At 46.0% G+C, this 20,307-nt stretch overlaps 2 protein-coding genes and 1 non-coding gene across 6 annotated transcripts in view; 1 reads left to right on the top strand and 2 right to left on the bottom strand.

Annotated features, from left to right (window-relative positions):
• Window positions 1–67, bottom strand: part of POLR3A (RNA polymerase III subunit A) — a 48,398-nt gene extending 48,331 nt beyond the window's left edge. For both annotated transcript variants that reach the window (XM_041749080.1, XM_041749081.1), the window contains exon 1: window positions 18–67. In XM_041749080.1, coding sequence (XP_041605014.1) covers window positions 18–61 — 44 coding nt within the window. In that variant the 5' untranslated portion in view covers window positions 62–67. The remainder of the gene's footprint in view (window positions 1–17) is intronic.
• A 2,484-nt stretch (window positions 68–2,551) lies between these two features.
• On the top strand, window positions 2,552–8,794 carry RPS24 (ribosomal protein S24). Of its 3 annotated transcripts, XM_041750033.1 has the most exons (8): window positions 2,552–2,642; window positions 4,164–4,229; window positions 4,321–4,530; window positions 5,144–5,254; window positions 5,381–5,383; window positions 5,893–5,910; window positions 8,294–8,315; window positions 8,712–8,794. In XM_041750033.1, exons 1-6 carry the CDS (start codon window positions 2,640–2,642, stop codon window positions 5,896–5,898), a joined length of 399 nt encoding a protein of 132 aa, XP_041605967.1. In that variant the 5' UTR covers window positions 2,552–2,639; the 3' UTR covers window positions 5,899–5,910; window positions 8,294–8,315; window positions 8,712–8,794. The 3 variants fall into 3 exon arrangements, with proteins under 3 accessions (XP_041605967.1, XP_041605968.1, XP_041605969.1); XM_041750034.1 differs by lacking the exon at window positions 5,893–5,910; XM_041750035.1 differs by lacking the exons at window positions 5,381–5,383; window positions 5,893–5,910.
• Window positions 8,795–19,739: 10,945 nt separating this feature from the next.
• LOC121488424 lies at window positions 19,740–19,846 on the bottom strand. Its single transcript, XR_005987053.1, has one exon. It is a non-coding gene; the product is annotated as a U6 spliceosomal RNA (small nuclear RNA).
• Window positions 19,847–20,307: the final 461 nt, after the last annotated feature.

Raw genomic sequence — 20,307 nt, 5'->3', positions numbered from 1 at the left:
TTCTTGCTGCTCCTCACATTTTCTTGGCCACGTCCGTCTCTCGGAACTGTTCCTTCACCATGGTGACGGCAGCCCCGTCATGCCCCGCCCAGACCCCTGCAGTAGGGCTCAAGGTCTCCCTCTTACTCTGTTCCCCAAGAATCAACAGATCTCCAGAAACAGAACTCTTTTATCAAGATCTTCCCCTGCCTGGGCAGCCGGGTGGCTTCAGCCGCTTAGCGCCCGCCTTCGGCCCAGGGCGTGGTCCTGGCGTCCCGGCATCGAATCCCGCGTCGGGCTCCCTGCATGGAGCCTGCTTCTCCCTCCGCCTGTGTCTTTCTCTCTGTCTCTCATGAATAAATAAACAAAATCTTAAAAAAATAAAATAAAACCACGTCTCCAACGACTCTACACCCTCGTGCAGGACATCATCATGCCCCGCCCAGACCCCTGCAGTAGGGCTCAAGGTCTCCCTCTTACTCTGTTCCCCAAGAATCAACAGATCTCCAGAAACAGAACTCTTTTATCAAGATCTTCCCCTGCCTGGGCAGCCGGGTGGGCTAAGCGCTTAGCGCCCGCCTTCGGCCCAGGGCGTGGTCCTGGCGTCCCGGCATCGAATCCCGCGTCGGGCTCCCTGCATGGAGCCTGCTTCTCCCTCCGCCTGTGTCTTTCTCTCTGTCTCTCATGAATAAATAAACAAAATCTTAAAAAAATAAAATAAAAACCCACGTCTCCAACGACTCTACACCCTCGTGCAGGACATCATCATGCCCCGCCCAGACCCCTGCAGTAGGGCTCAAGGTCTCCCTCTTACTCTGTTCCCCAAGAATCAACAGATCTCCAGAAACAGAACTCTTTTATCAAGATCTTCCCCTGCCTGGGCAGCCGGGTGGCTCAGCCGAGCTTAGCGCCCGCCTTCGGCCCAGGGCGTGGTCCTGGCGTCCCGGCATCGAATCCCGCGTCGGGCTCCCTGCATGGAGCCTGCTTCTCCCTCTGCCTGTGTCTCTGCCTCTCTCTTTCTCTCTCTCACTGTGACTCTCATAAATAATAAAAAAAAAAAAAAAAAAAAAAAAATCTTAAGAAGGGGGGGATGGGCAGCCCTGGTGGCCTAGTGGTTTAGTGCCTGCTTTGGGCCCAGGGGTTGATCCTAGTCCCCTGTCCTGCTCCCTGCAGGGAGCCTGCTCCCTCTGCCTGTGTCTCTGCCTCTCTCTCCCTCTCTCTGTCTCTCATGAATAAATAAACAAAATCTTTTTTAAAAAAAAGTGGGGAGGATGCTGTTCAGACTCCATGGATCCTCACTAGCAAAAACAAATGTAGCAAACACAAAAAAGCAAAGCAAATCTGACTTTACTCATTTCAGCAGTTAATCCCTTAAAATCCGGTTGGAATAACATAGACTGTACTAGGCTAACAAGATTTGATGAGTGATTTTTATCATGCAGAGATTAGAAACAAAAGTTCTGGAACAACCATGCCTCCCTGGGTACCACTACCTAAAAGTTGGGTGACTTTGGGAAAGGTATTTAGCCTGCCTGGGTTTTAGCTACCTCCAAGTTATAAAAGGGGGTGTCTAATAAGTACCCTACTTCTTAGCGTTGGAGGGAAGGTCAAATGGCCCAAATGAATGTGAAGGCCATTAATAGGCTTATAGCAGTCACGAAATGAATATTAACTATTATTATTCTGAAAAATGTAGGAAAGCTGTCCTCAAAGCCTGTACCCTTGTCTCCTCGTCCACACTGACCTTTAGAAAGTTCTTTTCCTAGTGTATCTCTCTCTCCTTTTTAAAGATCTTTAAATTTTATTTATTCCTGAGAGACACAGAGAGAGAGAGAGAGAGAGAGAGAGAGAGGCAGAGACACAGGCAGAGGGAGAAGCAGGCTCCATGCAGGGAGCCCGATGTGGGACTCGATCCTGGGACCCGGGGGTCACGACCTGAGCTGAGAGCAGACGCTCAGCCACTGAGCCCCCCAGGTGCCCTCCTAATGTCGCTTTTTGAACACGCAGCTATGTTCTTTATTTCCGTATGACCACGTCCCTTTAAACAATTAACAAATTTATGGCGCAAACAGTAAAAAAGGTCTTTTTTTCTTTCTTTTTTTTTTTTTTGGTTATAAGGCCTAAGATTTTTTAGAAAAGCACAAAGAGTTTTTTTCTTTTCTTTTCTTTGAGTTTATTTTCAATTCAGAAAAATTCCTGGAGAATCTCAGAAAAACGACACTTAGAAATGAAGTAAAAGGGTCCGTTTTCGGGTATTTGAAACAACCAAGTTTTGAGCTGGGTTCCCGCAGTTTCCTGCGCTAGAACAAGAGGACGCTGGGCGCCAGGATCTCCCGCGACGTCTTCCAGCTTTACGAACCGTTTCACTCGCACCGAGACGATTTAAGCTGTAATTCGCTTTACCGTAATTCCAAGTACCGGAAATTCAAGACCATGCATCAAACTAAAATTGAAGATGCGCTTGCGTCGGTCAAGTCGGCCGAAGAGCCAGGGGGCGGGCCTCGGGCACTTTTAATCCGGCACCGGCGGGGCCAACCCCGCGGGCCTGGCCACGCCCCCACGCCGGCGACGCTCGGGGTCCTTCCGTACGCATTGATATGATTGGACGGCGCCTGGCGGCTCTCTTTTCCTCCTCGGCTGCTTGAAGCTCGGCCGCCATCATGGTGAGTCTCCCCAGACCCGTGCCGCCATCCGGCGGGTATCCGAGCCATCCTTGGTCCCCGGGTCCTGCCGTGGCTGCCACGGCCGCCCGAAGCCCCGTCGCCCGTTTCCGACTGTGTCTGACGGACCCTGGTCGCCGGGAGCCCCGGAGCCGTCGGCGGGGAGTCCAGGCTGCGCCGCCGCCCCAGACGCGCCGGGCTTCGGAGGCCGGGGCCCGGGGACTGCGGGAGCGCCCGCCGCGTTCGTCAGCGTCGCCGAGCGGCGCGGGTCGGGCGGGAGAGGCGGCTTGGCGGGGGGATGGCCGCCCGGCCGGGGAGGCGGAGCCCATTTGCGTGTCCTAAGGCCTCGGCCGCCGGATGGGACGTCTTGTGCTGTGGGGGGGACACGGGGGTCCTGGGGGGGCTTAGGTCGGGCCCCGTGAGCCCCGTCCGCGCCGGTTCCTGGTTCGACCTTACGTGCGAGTCCCCTCCCCCCCGCCCGCCCGCGGCCTTCTGAGAGGACCGCGGTTCCAGTCAGCTTTCTCAGCTGCGGTTTTCCAAACCGACATGGAGATCTAGCAACCAGTCGTTACCACGAAAAGAGCCTCTCTTTCGGGTAAAGTTTCTATTCTGAGTGTAAGCGTGCTGCGTGCCCACGTTCCCGGGGCGGTTACCTGTGTAGAAGGGGGGGGTTCCGGTGGGGTGTGACGGGCAGTTCACGTGCAGGTAGTGGCGGCGTGTGTCGCTTCCGTGCAGCACGTTACGAACGCGATTGAGAGGATGGAAGTTTGCACGAGTCCAAGGAGTTTTACTCCACAGAAACGGTTGTTGTGTGAAGGTGGTGGCGGCGGTTTTTTTTTTTTTTTAATTCTTTTTTGTGTGTGTGTCCCCCAAGGGGACATTTATTCATGAGACACAGGCAGAGGGAGAAGCAGGCGCCCTGCGCGGAGCCCGATGTGGGACTGGATCCCAGATCCCCCCGGGTCACCACTTGAGCTGAAGGGAGATGCTCAACCCCTGAGCCACCCAGGTGTCCCCTCTGGAGACATTTGCAATCACATCTGGAGAGTTGGGGGTGTGCCCTTGGCCTCTAGTAGTTAGAGACCCAGGGTGCTACCAAACATCTTAAAACGCACAGGACAGTCCCCACAGGGAACTAGCAGGACCAAAGTAGTGTTGAAATCGAGAAGCCCTGCTTCAAAGTGATTCTCATAGCAAAGTGAAGTAAGATTCCAGAAAGCTGTGGGGTGGGTTCTCTTGGTACTGACTGTGCTACACGAGTCCTAGGAATTAGGCCCTCGGTGGGTTTTTTTTTTTTTTTTCCTTTTCATTAAAAGTATTCCCGCTACTACTAGCTCATGTGGCTCTTGCACATTTGAAATGTGGCTCCTGCACCTGTGGAATTGCGTATTAAATGTGACTTAACGTGAATCATCCACATGTGGCCAGTGGGTGCCCACTGGCAGTTCTAGGTCTTGGAAGATCTCTGCACGGTCCTGGAAGGTGGAGTGCTATTATTAACTAGTGCCTTATGTATGTTTTCAGAATGATACAGTAACTATCCGGACCAGGAAGTTCATGACCAACCGACTGCTTCAGCGGAAACAGATGGTAAGGAAGGGTACATCAGTGTTTCATTGTTTTTTGCTTTAAAAGATACGTTTTTTAATAATGAACACTAAAATTTGTTATTTCTTTTTAGGTCATTGATGTTCTTCACCCCGGGAAAGCAACAGTACCTAAGACAGAAATTCGGGAAAAACTAGCCAAAATGTACAAGACCACACCAGATGTCATATTTGTATTTGGATTCAGAACCCATTTTGGTGGTGGCAAGACAACTGGCTTTGGCATGATTTATGATTCCTTGGATTATGCAAAGAAAAATGAACCCAAACATAGACTTGCAAGAGTAGGTATTCTTGTTTGTTCAGCAGCTGCTGAAGACTGAATTTTTCTTTTAAAGATTTTATTTGTTTGTTCACTAGAGATGCAGAGAAGCAGGCTCCATGCCGGGAGCCCGATGTAGGACTCTATCCCAGGGCTCCAGGATCACGCCCTGGGCCGAAGGCAGGCACTAAACTGCTGAGCCACCCAGGGATTGAATTTTTCAATAGCAGTGTGTTGTGGGTGCAGTGGAATGAGCAACAGTGAGCAGTCTGGGGAGTGATGACCCTCAGACCTAAGGAACTAAAGGAGTTAAGAGAGGAGGTTCTTTGATAAATGTACACATAGAGCACAGCACTTGAATAATGGGGTCTGCAGCTTTTGAGGAGGTGGCATTTGAGCTGAGTCTAGAAGGGCAAATAATGTACTTGGGGAGATAGGAGCTGGGAATGGGATGAGTGAGTTTGGAGAAAAGTTGAGGTTTTTTGATAAATGTACAGATAGAGTGCAGCATTTGAATACTGGGCTCTGCAGCTTTTGAGGTGCTGCTGCCTGACTTGGTCATAGTCCCTACCGGATTAGTTAATGCTGAATTGATGCTTGCAAGTCACTTAATAAGGTACGCCCTTCTCCTTTAGCATGGCCTGTATGAGAAGAAAAAGACTTCAAGAAAACAGCGCAAAGAACGTAAAAACAGAATGAAGAAAGTCAGGGGGACTGCAAAAGCCAACGTTGGTGCTGGCAAAAAGGTATTGTTCATCAAGGAGAATACAGAGATGTCAGTTGCAGGTCTTTAGTTTCTAGAAAGGAGGGATTTATTTCCTTAATAACCTCTTTTTAATGTTTTTTCTTTTCCCACTTCTTCTGGATTACAGAAGGTAACGTGTTTTGAGACGCTACATGATGTAGTATCTTAACACTTCACTAGATTAGCTTTGCCCACCCTTTGTCAGCTCACAGATCAGCACAATACAGGGGCCACATCGGTTCAGTGATCCTGGTGGGCTCGTTGCATGCCCTGTCAGGAAGTTTCCATTTTACTGCTGATCGGTTTGGACTGTAAAAAGGGAAGCAGGTCTACTTTCCTGAGATTAAATTTACTTGCTTAAAATGGATAACTGATTTAAGAAGCAGCTGAATCAATGTGGCCCATGTTTTCCTGGCATGCTGGAGAGGCAGCTGAGATCTCACTTGCTTTCCTCTCCAGTTAGCCAAGACAAGTGATTTTAATGATAAGCAGCTTTTTACCAGCTTTGCTAGCTAACTGTAAATAATAGTTGAATGGAATTAAGGTGTTGGGTTGTTAAATTAACAAATAATCAAGTGTTCTGTGAACTTTTTTTTTTTTTTTTGCCTTTTCCCTCTACTTGGATTTCTTGTTCATCAGAAATGAAGTGTCTAGCAGGTACTGAGATTGTGAGCACGGTGTGGGGATGCATCACCTTCACTGAGTTTGCTTTGATGCTTTTGCATGTTGGCTTTCAGACAACAAAATTTTACATAGTATGATCTCTAATTTAAATGCTGTGTTTTAAAATGGTATATTATGAGGAAGAGAGAGAAGGTTTTAATTACATTTGTTTTGGAAACTAAAAAATGCATGTTGCAAAGTGACCTGGTGGAGGAAGATGAGTACTCTAAGTAGGCACCTTATAACTTGTATTTGGGAAACACTGTGTCCCAGAGAGTTTCGTACCCAGGGAAGCTTTAGTTAACACAGGGCTTGGGTCCTCTCATTTTTGTCATCAGCAGTCTTCTTCCCTTGGGGACCCTGGGACTGGAACATTTTTTGGCAGCTCTGGTAATAAACTGGTCTGAGAAAACTGGCAAAGCCTCTTATTCAGGAACCGACTCAAAGCTGCCTTTTACTGTTACATTGCTTTTTACGGATTCCTAATTTTTCATCTGATGTCTGTCTCTTAATGAAAAAAATTCCAACGTAATTGTATATTCATATCAAAACCTTTGATAAATATGTTTTTTCCACACGTTTTTGGTTGGAATGGTCCACTATGCCATATTAAACACGGTTTTGCACACTTGAGCAGCTTAAATCGGCTTGTGAGGTGGGCCTGGAGGGGGTTGGGGTAGTAGGTTTTTGAAGCACTGGTCCCTGCCCCTGTGTGCTTCCTCTAACAGTGAACTCCCCTGCCAAGCAGCAAAGCTGGTAGACCTGCCCAGGCCTCTAACCACATTGTCTTTCCAGCCATGGAGTTAGAGCAGTGGATGAACTGCCAGAGGAACTACTTGCTGCTTAGAACTGTTGCCTGTTTTGAGGCTTATACTATCAACAGAAGTTGCCGAGATTGCAAAAAGATTCAGTCGGTGGACTGATCTAGATCTGAAGGACGTTTAACTCATTCTTGTCTTCATTCAGCCTTTGAACCCCGTGTGTTAGTGCTCAGCGGTGACGTGCAGAAGGGCTCCCCATGGGGACCTGAGCCATCACTATCCCTGCTTCAGGTTGCACTGGTGCATTTCACTAGTATAGCTCTGGAAAAGTGGTGGGGAAATGAATGTGTAAATAAGCGTATGTGTTCTTTGGTTCAAACTAGCCAGGCTTACTAATATTACTTAAAGTTATTAGAAAGTGTGTGCGCACATACATGCACAAGCGTGGGGGAAGAGCAAGAGGAAAGGGATAAGCAAGGACCCTTCTTGGAGCCATTGCAGGGACTGGATCCTAGGACCCTGGGATCATGAACTGAGCTGAAGGTAGACGGTTAACCAACTGAGCCACCCAGGGGCCCACTAATGTTACTTTTAATTGTTTTTGTTTGGATGTCGGAATTGGTATGTGCTCTTCCTTTTTGGGTACAGTAGATTTTTTTTTTTTAAAGACTTTATTTGAGAGTGAGCACGTGCGCTGGTTGGGATGAGGGGAGAGAGCACAAGAGAGCAGACTCCCCACTGAGCCAGTGAGCCTGACGCAGGGCTCCTGGATCATGACCTGAGCCGAAGATAGACGCTTAACTAACAGCCATCCAGGTGCCCCTACGATAGAATTGTTTTAAATTAGAGAATAGTTTTTTCTCTCTCTTTTTTTAGATTTATTTATTCATGAGAGAGGCAGAGACATAGAGGGAAAAGCAGGTTCCATGCAGGGGGCCTAATATGGGACTTGATCCTGGGATTCCAGGATCACACCCTGGGTTGAAGGCAGACGCTTAACTGCTGAGCCACTCAGGTGTCCCTAAATTAAGGAAATAGTCTTGTGTTTGAAGAATATATGAAGCATTTTCATATCAGCCCAGTTCTGCCTTTTTAACTAATTTGCACTACTATTGGTGGCAGTGAACAGTAGCTTTTAAAGTATTGAGCTGAGACAGGTTTTAAAAGACTTTTTTGATCCTTTAGAACTCTTTCTTTGAGGTAAAATTAGATTCTATTGTGGGATGGTTCCTGGGTCTGTTGATGGTGCTTATGTGCCTAGCATCATGTTACTGAGCAGAGCAGGAAGGCTGAGGCTCAGGTATGTGTACTTCATGTATGTGTAGGCAGTGGCAGCCTGGAATGGCACTGCTGTTGGCATGATCTCTTCATTGTGAAATCGTGCCACTTTGTTTACACATAAGAACCATAGTGATTACATGAGGTTTTTAGAATTGGGAAGCATAAAAATGAGTGTGTCTAAGGAGTGCTCTGTACACAATTAAAAAAGAAAAGTTATTAAGGTATCTGATTGCATGCATGAAAATGCAGATTATTTTGGAGTTTGAAAAGGGACTATTAATGAAATGTTTGTTTTCCTTCTTCCCTCCTTTCTCCCTACCCTGCCACTGATTCAGTGAGCTGGAGATTGGACAACAGGTATAATTCAAGCTTTTCATGTGGATCATTAGGCTTTACTGATAACAGTAATTTAAAAGTCTAGAGCATGTGAAATGGTTTCGTTTTTCTGTGTTTTTCTTTGCATGTGAAATAGTTTTAGAAGTTGATTTACAAATGCTTTCAAGATTCGTGGCTTTTTAAATACTGATTGTGACGTTTTGTTTTTAAGACTAATATTTAACTCTTTTATTTCTAATGTGAATGTTTGCAAGTTTTATTTCTTGATGCTTTCATTGTGTTATCACAAATTTTAGGTTAATACTTGTTCTGCATGAGTGTGATTAATGTTGGAGTTTGCTGAAGATTTTGAACTTAAAAATTTTTAAGAGTTTTAAAAGTGGTTAACTAACTATATTTTTCTTTTTTGTTTCACAGAAGGAGTAAAGATTCTGCAGTGGCTTTATCTGTGGTGATTGTGCAGATTTTTCATGAGAGGATTAATAAACTAAGAACGTTAATGTGTCTGGTTGTTTGAAATGTATTTGAAGTTTACTGGGACTGTTACGAGATTACTCTGCTATTAGAGCAGATTTAGATTGCTGCCCCCAAGTTCACCTGTTCCAGTATGCTTTTAGTGAAAACTTGGTATGATTGTCATTCCCTTCAATAGCACAAAGATGTGGGTGTAGGGTATCGGTACCATGAGAACATATCGGGCCAGTCTAGTGTGATTTGCCATCAGTCTAGTTGGTCAGTCTCTGAAAGGCACACTTGAAATCTGAATTCCTTTTGGTCTTCCTAGAACCTACCGTTGTTCTTATTACTGAAAAATTATTTGCTGATCTCAATAGAGAATTACTAGATCATATTTTCATCACTTTATGAAGTATATAGCATCTGCCAAAATCATCTGCCCTGTAGCTTTGTGCTTGAGGGTGAATGGTGTGTTATGAGTACGGAATTTGAAAGAAGCTAATGAATATTTAGATGTAGTGTAGAATTGTCTGGTAAATCTGTACATGCTTTTGGTAAACATAGAGGGTTATGTAGTGTCACTTTTTCTTTGCCGATGCCAGTTCTGAGTTTGGCTTTTTTAGAAAGCGTCCAAGATTGAGGACTTGAGCTGTGGGTTATCAGTCAGTTGTGTGGCCTTAAGAGATGTGAATAACAGCTGTTTTAGGGTAACTGGAGGGTTGGGTACCTTTTGATGATAGGGTAGGAAGTGTAGGAGTTGGGGGGCCTAGGGTATTTGGAATGGGGTGTAGAGGTACTAATGGCTTAAGAGCTTGGGATGCTATTTTTCTCTGAAGTTGGGTATAGAATTGGTTTGCACCTTATGTGGGTCCATCTGGGATTCAAGCTTATAAATATTGTTAGGAACCCTGTAAGTGGGTGGATAGCACCAGAGAAACTTCAGGAGGTGGTAAAGGAGTGAAAGACCTGCTTGGTTGAGTAGGCGGAGGGATTTGGGAAGCAAGAACTGTGGTAGCAGAAGGCATGAAAGGGTACTGGAAGGAATGGTTGTGTGTTTCAGAGAACATGGTAAAAAGCCTTTCCTGAAGAAGGACCTGCAGACCCAGGGGCAAGGATGTTAGGCTGGACCTGCTGACTGAGGCCTGCTCATGTTGGATATAGTTGTTCTGCTGGAGTTAAGGTCAGACCGTGCTTTTGGGTTTTTTGGAGCCCATGGCCCTGTGGGTTCCTTTGCTGGGTCGAAGGCATAAGCCTGGGTATAAGTACTGGCAGGAGAGTGTAAAGGAGTGAGGGATTCAGGACTGCCAAGTGTCAGTTTTCACCAAAACAGCTAACAGGTGATGTGTAGTGGATTTTAAACTAGCCGTGCAGAGGTCATTTGTGCCTGGTGGCAAATGTAGAGATGGGGTTCCTGTGGCAGCGAGAGGGAGGTAGTGGAGAACTGGTGAGTAGCAAGGTGCTGAAGAGAAGGGAGAGGAGAGCACCTGGGCTGGCCTGGGAGGGGGCACCAGGTGAACTGGAGCTGGGAGAGGTGAGTAAGCCAGCGGTCAGTGGTTGAAAAGTTCAGGAGCACAGCTAGTGGAAGCAAACTGAAGGGTGGGTAGCTTTCATATTGAGGTGCTGAGACTGCTATAAAGAGGGCACAGCTGCTGGGAGCCTGAGTGGAGGTGAAGGTTGATAGTCACAAGATGAAGCTTTTCTGTTGGGATGTGCTCAGGGAGGGCAGAGTTGGCAGTCATGTGGCCAGCGGAGCCTCTGGGGAAGGGAGTTAAGACTAACTCTGGCCCAGCTTGGTTTTCTAGAGGAGCTTCCTGGGCTGGACTATTGAAGAAGTCACTAACTGCTAGTCTTGTCTGTGAGCTCTTTCACAGGCACAACATTTTGAAACTGGACAGATTATATGCAAAGATACAGATTTCCAGCCTCTTGAAATCCCAGGCACCAACAGCACCTCACTTTCCTGTGCAATGGTAGTTGGCAAGTCCACTCTGGCCTCCAGCACGGCCTTTGCTCTGTAGCTAGCTTGCACCCTTTACCTGTTCTCTGGTTTTGTTTCCCTTCTGCAGTATCCTTCCATTTAGTCCAGGGGTGTCTGGGCAAGTCACTTGTTGAACTGATAGGTTAACTGGTTAAGTTGAAGAGTACTGAGTGCATGCACAAGGCGGGGCATGGGGGGCACGGGAGGCAAAGGGAGAGGGAGAGAATCTTAAGCAGACTCCTTGCTGAGTGAGGAGCTCAACAGATCATGACCTGAGCCCAAAACCTGGAGTTGGACCTCCCAACTGACAGAGCCACCCAGGTTGCCCATGGGTTAACTTTCTCTTTAAATTGGAGGGGGGAGCTGCTCTGCTGACCTGACTCAAAAGGCTATTTTGAGGCTCAAATGATGTGACATCTGTGAGAACAGTTTGGGAACTGCAGTGCTAAGCAATGTGTGATAAGAGGGAAGGACTTCCAGGAACTTTTAAGTTGTGGATAGTATGTGCTCTCGAACTTGAGGATTCTTAGAGATCCAACGTTGTCAGCCCTGACAGTAACCAGACCATGCTTTGCTGTCAACAGTTTTTCAAAGAGCTTTTGTAAAAATGCACAGTTGACTTAACTAAGAGTCAGCACCTTCCTTTTCTTCAATTTGGCTCTGGTGAGAGGCTGTGGCTTTCTGAGGGGTAGCGGGGATCTTTGAAGAGTGGTGAAAAGAAGCTAGAGGTGATTCTGAAGGGGGTGCTTTTCCAGTCCCCAATGAATGCTGGGGTGCTTGGGTGCTTATCGCTGCACCCAGGTTCCATTTTTAGCCAGCTGCGTGTGTCCAAGCAGTCAGCTTTTTACCAGTGCTTTGGTCTTCCTTTCTTTGTTCCCTGGCAAGTTACTTTGGGTTCTTAAAAGACAGCATCTTAATAGGTCATACTTTTGGAACTAAGGCAAGTGCTGTTCTGATTATAACATTTATCTCCTTTAACCTGTACGATAACCCTAAGCAGCAGATCTTGCTGGACCCACAGAGGAGCGTTAGAGCAGTTAAGAACTGCCAGTAGTGGAGCTGGGAGTAGGGCACAGTATCGGACTCGAGTCTTACTGCTGTGCCTTTATTCAGTCGAATACTAATTGAGCAGCTGTTGTCTGCAGGACGTGTATGGGTTAAAGGTGAAAAAGGCTCCTGATTCGTATAAGCACTATGCTCAACAAGGTGCCTATTGCCATGGGGTAATTGAAGTGATAGAATGCCAACTGAATTCCCTGTTGACTGAGCTGCTGTACACCCTGGTCCCTGTGGAGGAGAGGTGAATGAAGAAACTGTTCCTTCACTCAAAGCTCAGGAGGTTAAACAACTCCCCATAGTCTCATGGCCTGGTTTCTCACTGTGAAGCGGCAGACAGTGCATAATTGTGTTAAATTACATGATAGGCATCCAAAGGTGAGAGAATCTGCAGGATGACTAGGTCTTGCAAGGTTTATGACGGAATACTGTTAATGGACAGTCTGATCCAGATGCACAGGAGCAGGGTTTTCTGTTCTAGGGCTTTGAAAGCCAGAAAAGAGCACAGGGAGGTGGGGACAAGTAGTAGCTGTGGGGTGAAGTGAGCCCAGTCCTTCTGCTGGGGTACAAGTGGGGATGAGTTGGGAGCAGAGTGCTTGTAGGTGAGTGGAAGGTCCTGTGGTGACTTTAGTGGCTTCCAGCAGTTTTGCACAATGCACTTCTGGTCCCAGAAACTCCCATTTCAATAACAGGCTTCAGGTTGGCTCTCAGGGCACAGAGGAGGTATGATGCTTGATACTCATTTGCGCTGGCAAAGCCCTGAGTTGTAGAGCTTTGTAGTGTGGGTCCAGGGTGTGAACACACCTCTACACTTTGATTTGTCCTTCCCCACCCACTACCCATTGACCTGGTAGGCCAGATATGGAAGTGAGATCCCCCACGATAACTCTACGGTCTGGCTGGGGGTTAGGGTACAAGTGAGGTTCTGAGGGAAATGAGACTAGAGAGGCCAGCAGGGAGCAGGTTACAGAGGATCTTGTATGCCAGGCCAAGGGTTTTTCTTGTTCAGTATTTTGGTTAAATAAAAACTGCTTGATTGAGTGTCCTTGTCACATGCTGAATTCTTCTGCATGGGGGATACTTAAGCTGTTGGACTGTTCATCATGCATGTTGGAGAGGGGATTTGTGCCGCAGGCTAGGGGTTGAAGAGATGGCATCCACAACGTCTGGCTTGATGGAAAAGGACTAGACCAGAATCCAGAGACCTGGTTTCTTTGGATTCTCGCTCAGCCTCTAGCCACCTGGGGCTATGGAAGGCAAAGGAGTTTTCTGAGCCTCCATTTCCCTGTGTGTAGCTGAGATACAGGGCTGGATATGAGTAGTTCCCAAACTTGGCACCTGGGGCCTTGTTAAGAATACATAAGTCCAGGGGATCCCTGGGTGGCGCAGCGGTTTGGCGCCTGCCTTTGGCCCAGGGCGCAATCCTGGAGACCCAGGATCGAATCCCACATCAGGCTCCCGGTGCATGGAGCCTGCTTCTCCCTCCGCCTGTGTCTTTGCCTCTCTCTCTCTCTGTGACTATCATAAATAAATAAAAATTAAAAAAAAAAAACTTATAAAGAATACATAAGTCCAGACCTCCTGCCCATTTTCTGAACCAGCATCCGAAGTGACAAATTTGTAGATGCTCCTCCTAGTGAACTGCATGAGGGGTATATTGGACTCCTAGGTCCCTTCTGCTTCTGAGAACTTTTGAGTAGGCAAAATGGTCCCTGTCCTCAAGAAGCTGGCGGCTAAGGAGTAATACTACTATAACTACTGCTAATAGAGTAATGTCAGAACTGACATTTGTTTTCTGCCAGAAAGCCTGTTACAGGAAGTTTTCCCAGCTATCTGAAAGTAGAGTGATCCTGTGAAACCTTTCAGATCCTGAGGTGTAAAGTGAAGAACAAAATTATCCGCTTTAAAAAATATTTTATTTATTCATTCATGATAGACATGGCGGGGGGAACGGTAGCAGAAACACAGGCAGAGGGAGAAGCAGACTCCATGCCGGGAGCCCGACACGGGACTTGATCCCGGGACTCTAAGATCACGCCCTGGGCCAAAGGCAGGCGCTAAACCGCTGAGCCACCCAGGGATCCCCAAAGTTAAGTTTATATGGGAAAATTTTGAGTGTTCTGAGACCAGAAAATGGCCTCTCAGACTTAGGACACACATCTTAAGGACCCATCTTGCTAATGTATGCACGAAGTACATTGAGATAAAGCACGGGTGCTCAACGCTCTTCACAGCTATGGCATCTTGATGCTGAGTGTATTTTGGGGCCAGGGGTTTGGTGGTGCCTCTCGTTCTTCAGGGAGTATTGCAAAACAAACTCAATGCTATTTCTGCCTTTTTTCTGCAAAAGTGAAAATCCTCTGGATTTCTTTTGGCTAGCAGAAACGGGAGCTAATGTAGGTTTTTTGAGGGGTTAACTATCTCATTTACCCTTTATTCTGTGAGGGAACTAATATCCACATTTTATAGATGAGACAGGCTCAAAGAGCTTAAGGAACTTGATCAAAGTTACATAGCTTTGACATTGTATGATAGGCCTGGGGACATTTGTGGAACATCTCCAAGAGCTGGAATTTGTGCTGAGCCTTGATTGGTGCAGAGAGATTAGTGAAGGCAATGGTCTGAACAGGCTGTATCAGCATCACTGGAGAACTTGTTCTAAATGTGAAATCTTTTGGCCCCACCCCAGAACTACTGAATCAGAAATCTTTGGCCCCACCCCAGAGCTACTGAATCAGAAATCTTTGGCCCCACCCCAGAACTACTGAATCAGAAACTCGGTAGGTTCCTAGCAAACTGTTTTAAGGAGTCCTCAAGGCCATTCCGATTGCAGGCTGAAGTTTGAGAAACAGAGTTAGGGAAAGGGGAGGACATTACTGGGGTCAGCTGTGGAGACTAGGAAGGGTGTAGGTAGGGACACTTCCAATCACTGGCCTTTCCCTTCCGTTGAATGAAGAAGTCTGATGAGCCACGCAGACTCCCACGAGGGGGCACTGTGGGCACAGGTTTGGATGCAGCCTGCTTTATTGTCCTGGCTGCTATCCTTGCGGAAGCATGAAAAAAGCTTGATGCCACATCAACTGGAGAGGTCACTCTTTCTTCTCGGAGAAGGTCTAATGGGGGTGGTAATCTTGTTTATAGGATTCGGCCCTCGTAGGGAAGCTGAACCTGCAGGGCTTTCTGCTGTTCACATGCGCATGGCGATGTCTACCCATCCGTGCTGCAGTGTCTCTGCAGATCTAGTGCAAATAACAGTCCTTTGTAAGCTGTTCCAGCCACGGGGCTTGCGATTTCTTTGGGAAAAAGAACACTCAAACCCTAGTGGCCAGATTCTGGTTCACTGTTCTCCCCATAGGGCATCACCTCCAACCAGTTCTTGATTGGTTTGGGTGGGGTGCCAGAGTACTGGGTCCTGAGACCTGTCTTCAAGCTTTAGCTCCCTCTCAACTGTACTTCCTGACCTCAGGCAAGTCCCTTTTCTCCTCTGGGCCTCAGTTCCCTACTCTGCAGATGAGGGAGTGGCGCTGAGGTTGGTGGCTTTCAGCCCCTTTCACAACATTATGCCCTGGGGAATTGAGATGGACTTGTCCTACTCAAGGAACTTGCATTGCAGGGCAGCTGTTAAGCCCTGCTGTAAGACATCCATCTCCTGTATCCATTTAAATAAGCCTTGCCAGGGACTTGATGCAAGGCAGTAAGGTGGAACTTATCAAATTGGATTTTTTAAAAAGTAGAGATCTCTAGACATTAAGGATTTGCTATAGATCTATTCTGCGTTTCTTGAAAGATTTACATCCTGTTCTCAGCTGCAGTGTGTACTCTGAATATACATTGCCTCAGAGGGAGGGGCTGGAACAGTGGAAGGGGCTTCAGCATTCACCTCATTAATCCAGGGACTGGCATACTTCAGCTCACTGTGCTGAGCTGCTGTGCCGGGGCAGTTAGTTCCTGGAATTGTGTTTTTGGAGGGCTGTAGACATGCACATCACAGAGACGTGGGGGGAGTCAAGAGGCTCTGGGTCTAGCCCTCTGCTGGCTCCCATTCTCTACGATGATATTCAGAGAGCTTGGTTAGAAATTGTCTGACTCCTATGCAAACACCATTGAACTGCAGTTCCTGTTGGTGGAGGAAAGGTGTAAACAAGATGGATCTTTCCCCAGGCTTTCTTGGAGAAAGAAACTTCTTTAGTTGATCTGGCACCTCCATTTTGTAGGCAGAAAGCGCTGCATTTTCTTCTGTTCATGAATGAGGCCATGGAGGCACAGAGTGACTGTCCCCAAGTCCCACAGCTCATCAGTGGTGGCCAGAGGACTGAGCTTGGGCCTTCTCACCTTCAGCTCACTCCCCTCCCAACAGCAGAATGAGCTGTTTGCTACTCAGGAGTCATTTCTCCTCTAAGAAAAAGAAAAATTCCCCTCTTAGGTGGTTCCCACTTCCCCATTTTATTGAGATGCTGACATCTAACATAGGATTAGTTTAAGGTGTACAGCACTATATTTGATATATATATATATGTATATTGTGAAGTGATCACCACAGTGAGTCGAGCTAAAATCCTTCACCTCCAGTTTATAAGTTTTCTTTTTCTTGTAATGAGAACTTTTAAGACCCCTCTTACTAATTTTCAATTACGCATTACAGTATTGTTAATTATAGTCTCCATGCTGTCCATGACATCCCCAGGGCATATTTCTTTTATAACTGGAAGTTTATACCTTTTGACTACCTTCACCAGTTTCCTCTACTCCCTACCCCTGCCTCTGGCAACCACCAATCTGTTTCATTTCTGTGATTTTTTTTTTTTTTTTTTAGATTCCACCTGTAAGTGAGATCATACAGTATTTTCTGGCTCTAATATCACCATAGTCCCCTCAAGCTCCATCCATGTTGTCACAAATGGCAAGATTTCTTTTTTAAATGGCTGAATAACATGCCACTGTGTATGTGTATTGTGTCTTCCACACTTTCTTTATCCATTCACCTCTCTATGGACACTAGGTTGTTCCCATCTTAGTTACTATAAATAATGCTGCAGTGGACATGGGTATGCAGATACTGCTTCAAGGAAGTAATTTCATTTCCTTTGGATGCATACCCAGAAGTGGGAGTGCTGGATCATAGGTTAGTTCTATTTTTAGTTTTTGAAGGAACCTCCATACTTTTTTCCAGAGTGGCTGCACCAATTTGCATTCCCACCAGGAGTGCACAGAGTTCCCTTTTCTCCACATCCTTGCCAACACTTTACCTCTTGTTTTTTTGATGATAGCCATTCTGCGAGGTGATCTGTCATTGTGGTTTGGTTTTGATTTGCATTTCCTTGGTGATTAGTGAGTTGAACACCTTTTCATGTATTGGCCATTTATATGTCTTTTGGAAGAGTGTCTATTCAGTTCCTTTGTCCATTTTTAAATTGGATTTCTTTTTTTTTTTTCTTTTTTCTTTTTTTTTGCTGTTGAGTTGTATGAGTTCTTTATATATTTTGGACATTAGCTTTATCCAATATGTGGTTTGTAAATATTTTCTCCCACCCCAAAGGTTGTTAATAGCTGGGCAGAGCTTTATTATTATTATTTTTTAAGACTATTCATTCATGAGAGACAGAGAGAGGCAGAGACATAGAGGGAGAAGCAGGCTAGGCTCCCCGAAGGGAGCCCTGTGCGGGACTTGGTCCTCAGACCAGGGACCATACCCCAGCCAAAGGCAGATGCTCAACCACTGAGACACCCAGGCGTCCCAGGCAGAGCTTTTTAATTTGATGTAGTTGAACTTTTTAATTTGATGTAGTTGAACTTTTTAATTTGATGTAGTTGAACTTCATTATTTTTGCTTTTGTTGCTTTTGCTTTTGGTGTCAAGTCCAAAAAATCATTGTCAAGACCATTGTTGAGGAGCTTACTTACCCCCTATGTTTTCTTCTAGGAATTTTATGGTTTCAAGTCTTAGCATCAAATCTTTAATTCATTTTGAATTGATTTTTGTATAAGTGCATAGTGTAAGAGGCCCAGTTTTATTCTTTTGCAAGTGGCTGTCTAATTTTCTCAAGACCATTTTCCTATATTTAAGGTTACAAAGCCCTGCAGTGTCGTCTGGGGCACTTTTCCATGCTGTTCATCTTGTTGCCCTCTGCTGTCTTGCAGAGTATCACTGGTACACAAGTGTTCCCTGAGAAGCTAAGAGTTGAGATGTCTACTACTGCTGCTCCCTGAGCTGGTTTTGTCTTTGATTTAGATGGTGTATAGGTAAGAGGCCTTCAGCAAAACACCGAGAGCTCCACTTAAACTGCCTTGAACAATGAGGACATTTATTTGCTTACATAAGGAGCCATCTAGATGCAGAGAAGTGTTCAAGGTTGATTGATGCAGCAGATCAGCAGTGTCATGAAGACCTAGACATTTCCTCTGCTTTGTTATTCACGGTGTTGGCTCCATTCTGTAAATGGTTGCCAATTATGGTGGGGGTATTCCTGGTCAGCAGGAAGCTCTCCTCTGCAGGTGGTGCTTCAAGAATCCAGGCTCCTCCTATTTAGTGCATTTGTTATCTTTGGGGCCTCATGGTCACCTGCATCTGCCTGGCAGAATGGGGAAAAGGTGGAGGAGAGGCAGTCATTCTCCACAAAGTCCTGACCAGAAGCCACCCCCGTCATCTTTGTTCCTGTTGTATTGGCTGGGACTCAGTCTCCTGGCACACCTAATTGCAAGAGGGCTGGGAAATGTAGGCTAGCGCTAGCCTGGGCAAAGGTGGGGAGAATAGTTTTAGGGGACAACTATCAGTCTCTGCCATGTCAGGAAGAAGAAAATGGATGCTTCATGGGGACTCTGAGCAGAAGCCTCTCAAGCAAAAGGAATTTACTGGAAAGCTAAGAGGTGTTTAACAAATCATGGTGTAGGCAGTGCTGGTTGGCCTCCCTGGGATGGAGACTGGGAAAGTATTCCAGTACAAATCAGCCCTTCCCTCCTCCTTCCTTCCCCTTCTTTGAGTCCACTCCCGCTCTCTCTTGGCAGGCAGCTTTTTATGCTCTCCTGCCTTTCTCACAGCTGGCTTTCCCATTGTTTCCCATGCCAGGCAACCAGCACCATTAATTAGACCCTGTATCTTTCTTACCCCTTCCCAGGAATGTGACACTGATTGGCGCAAGTCAGGATAGGGGTCTCTCCCTGGTCTTGCCAGCTCATGGATCCCAGTCTCCACTTAACTGGGGCAGAAGGGAGCACTTGGTGAGGGGGTAAGGACAGAGGGCTCCTGATGTGTCCATAGCAGCCACCCCTCATGTTGCCAAGACTTATGCCTTTTTTCTGCATCACTCAGACCACCCTATGTTGCCACTTAAAACAAAAACAAAAACCAACTTTCTTTTTAAAAACTTATTTATTCATAATTCATATACCATAGTAGTCATCCTTTTAAAGTGTATAATTTGGGAGCGCCGGTGGCTCAGCGGTTTAGAGCCACCTTCGGCCCAGGGTGTGATCCTGGGGATCCGGGATTGAGTTCCACGTCGTCGGGCGCTCTGCATGGAGCCTGCTTCTTCCTCTGCCTGTGTCTCTGCCTCTCTCTCTCTCTCTGTCTCTGTGTATCTCATTAATAAATGAATGAAATCTTAAAAAAAAAAAATAAAGTATATAATTCAGTGGGCTTCAGTATATTCACAGAATCTAGCACCTAATCACCACTACCTAGATTTTGAATACTTTCATCATGCCAGAAAGAAAACCCTGTGTTCCTCAGCAATCACTCACTGTTCCTCCCAGCCTCTAGTCCCCAACCCTGGGCAACCACTTCTCTACTTTCTCTCTTTTTAGATTTGCCTGTTATGGATATTTTTCTTTCCTATAGATGGAATTATGTAATACATGATCTTTTGTGACTGGTTCTTTTTTTTTTTTTTTTCCACAGCACAACTCTGTATTCCTAAAATTTGGTGGTATGATGAATGTCAACAAGACTTAACAACAACAAAAAATATGGAATGCTTCACGAATTTGCGTGTCATCCTTGCGCAGGGGCCATGCTAATCTTCTCTGTATCGTTCCAATTTTAGTATATGTGCTGCCGAAGTGAGCACTATGACTGGTTCTTAACATGTTTTCAGGTTTCATATCATAGCATGTGGCAGTACTTCATACCTTTTTAAAAACAAACACAGGTTTATTGAGATAATTTACATGCTTTATCAAGTGTACAGCTCAGTTATTTTTAGTATATTCACAGAGAACATTTTCATTACTCCAAGAAAGAAATCTATTATCCATTAGCAGTCTCTCCCCATTCTCTCTCTCCCAGTCCCTGACAACTACTCATCTGCTTTAAAGTTTCTTTGGATGAGACTATTCTGGACATTTTATGTAAATGGAATCATGTGCATGATTTTGTGACTGGCTTCTCTCAGCATGATGTTCTCAAGGTTCGCCCATGTGGTAGCATGTAGCAGTACTTCATTCTTTTTCATTGTCAGATACTAGTCCATTGGGTGGCTGTACTATATTTTGTCCTTTAGTTAAAGAACATTTGAATTGTTTCTACTTT

Source organism: Vulpes lagopus, chromosome 3 (assembly GCF_018345385.1).
Source record: "Vulpes lagopus strain Blue_001 chromosome 3, ASM1834538v1, whole genome shotgun sequence".
NCBI lineage: Eukaryota > Metazoa > Chordata > Mammalia > Carnivora > Canidae > Vulpes > Vulpes lagopus.
The sequence above is the reverse complement of the archived record's forward strand: the minus strand, read 5'-3'. Positions and strand labels throughout refer to the sequence as shown.

Excerpts from the sequence above, each read along its gene's own strand:
- RPS24 (XM_041750033.1), top strand. Across the intron at positions 4,230-4,320 it reads TGCTTCAGCGGAAACAGATG|GTCATTGATGTTCTTCACCC; the intron begins GTAAGGAAGGGT and ends ATTTCTTTTTAG. Across the intron at positions 4,531-5,143 it reads CCAAACATAGACTTGCAAGA|CATGGCCTGTATGAGAAGAA; the intron begins GTAGGTATTCTT and ends CTTCTCCTTTAG.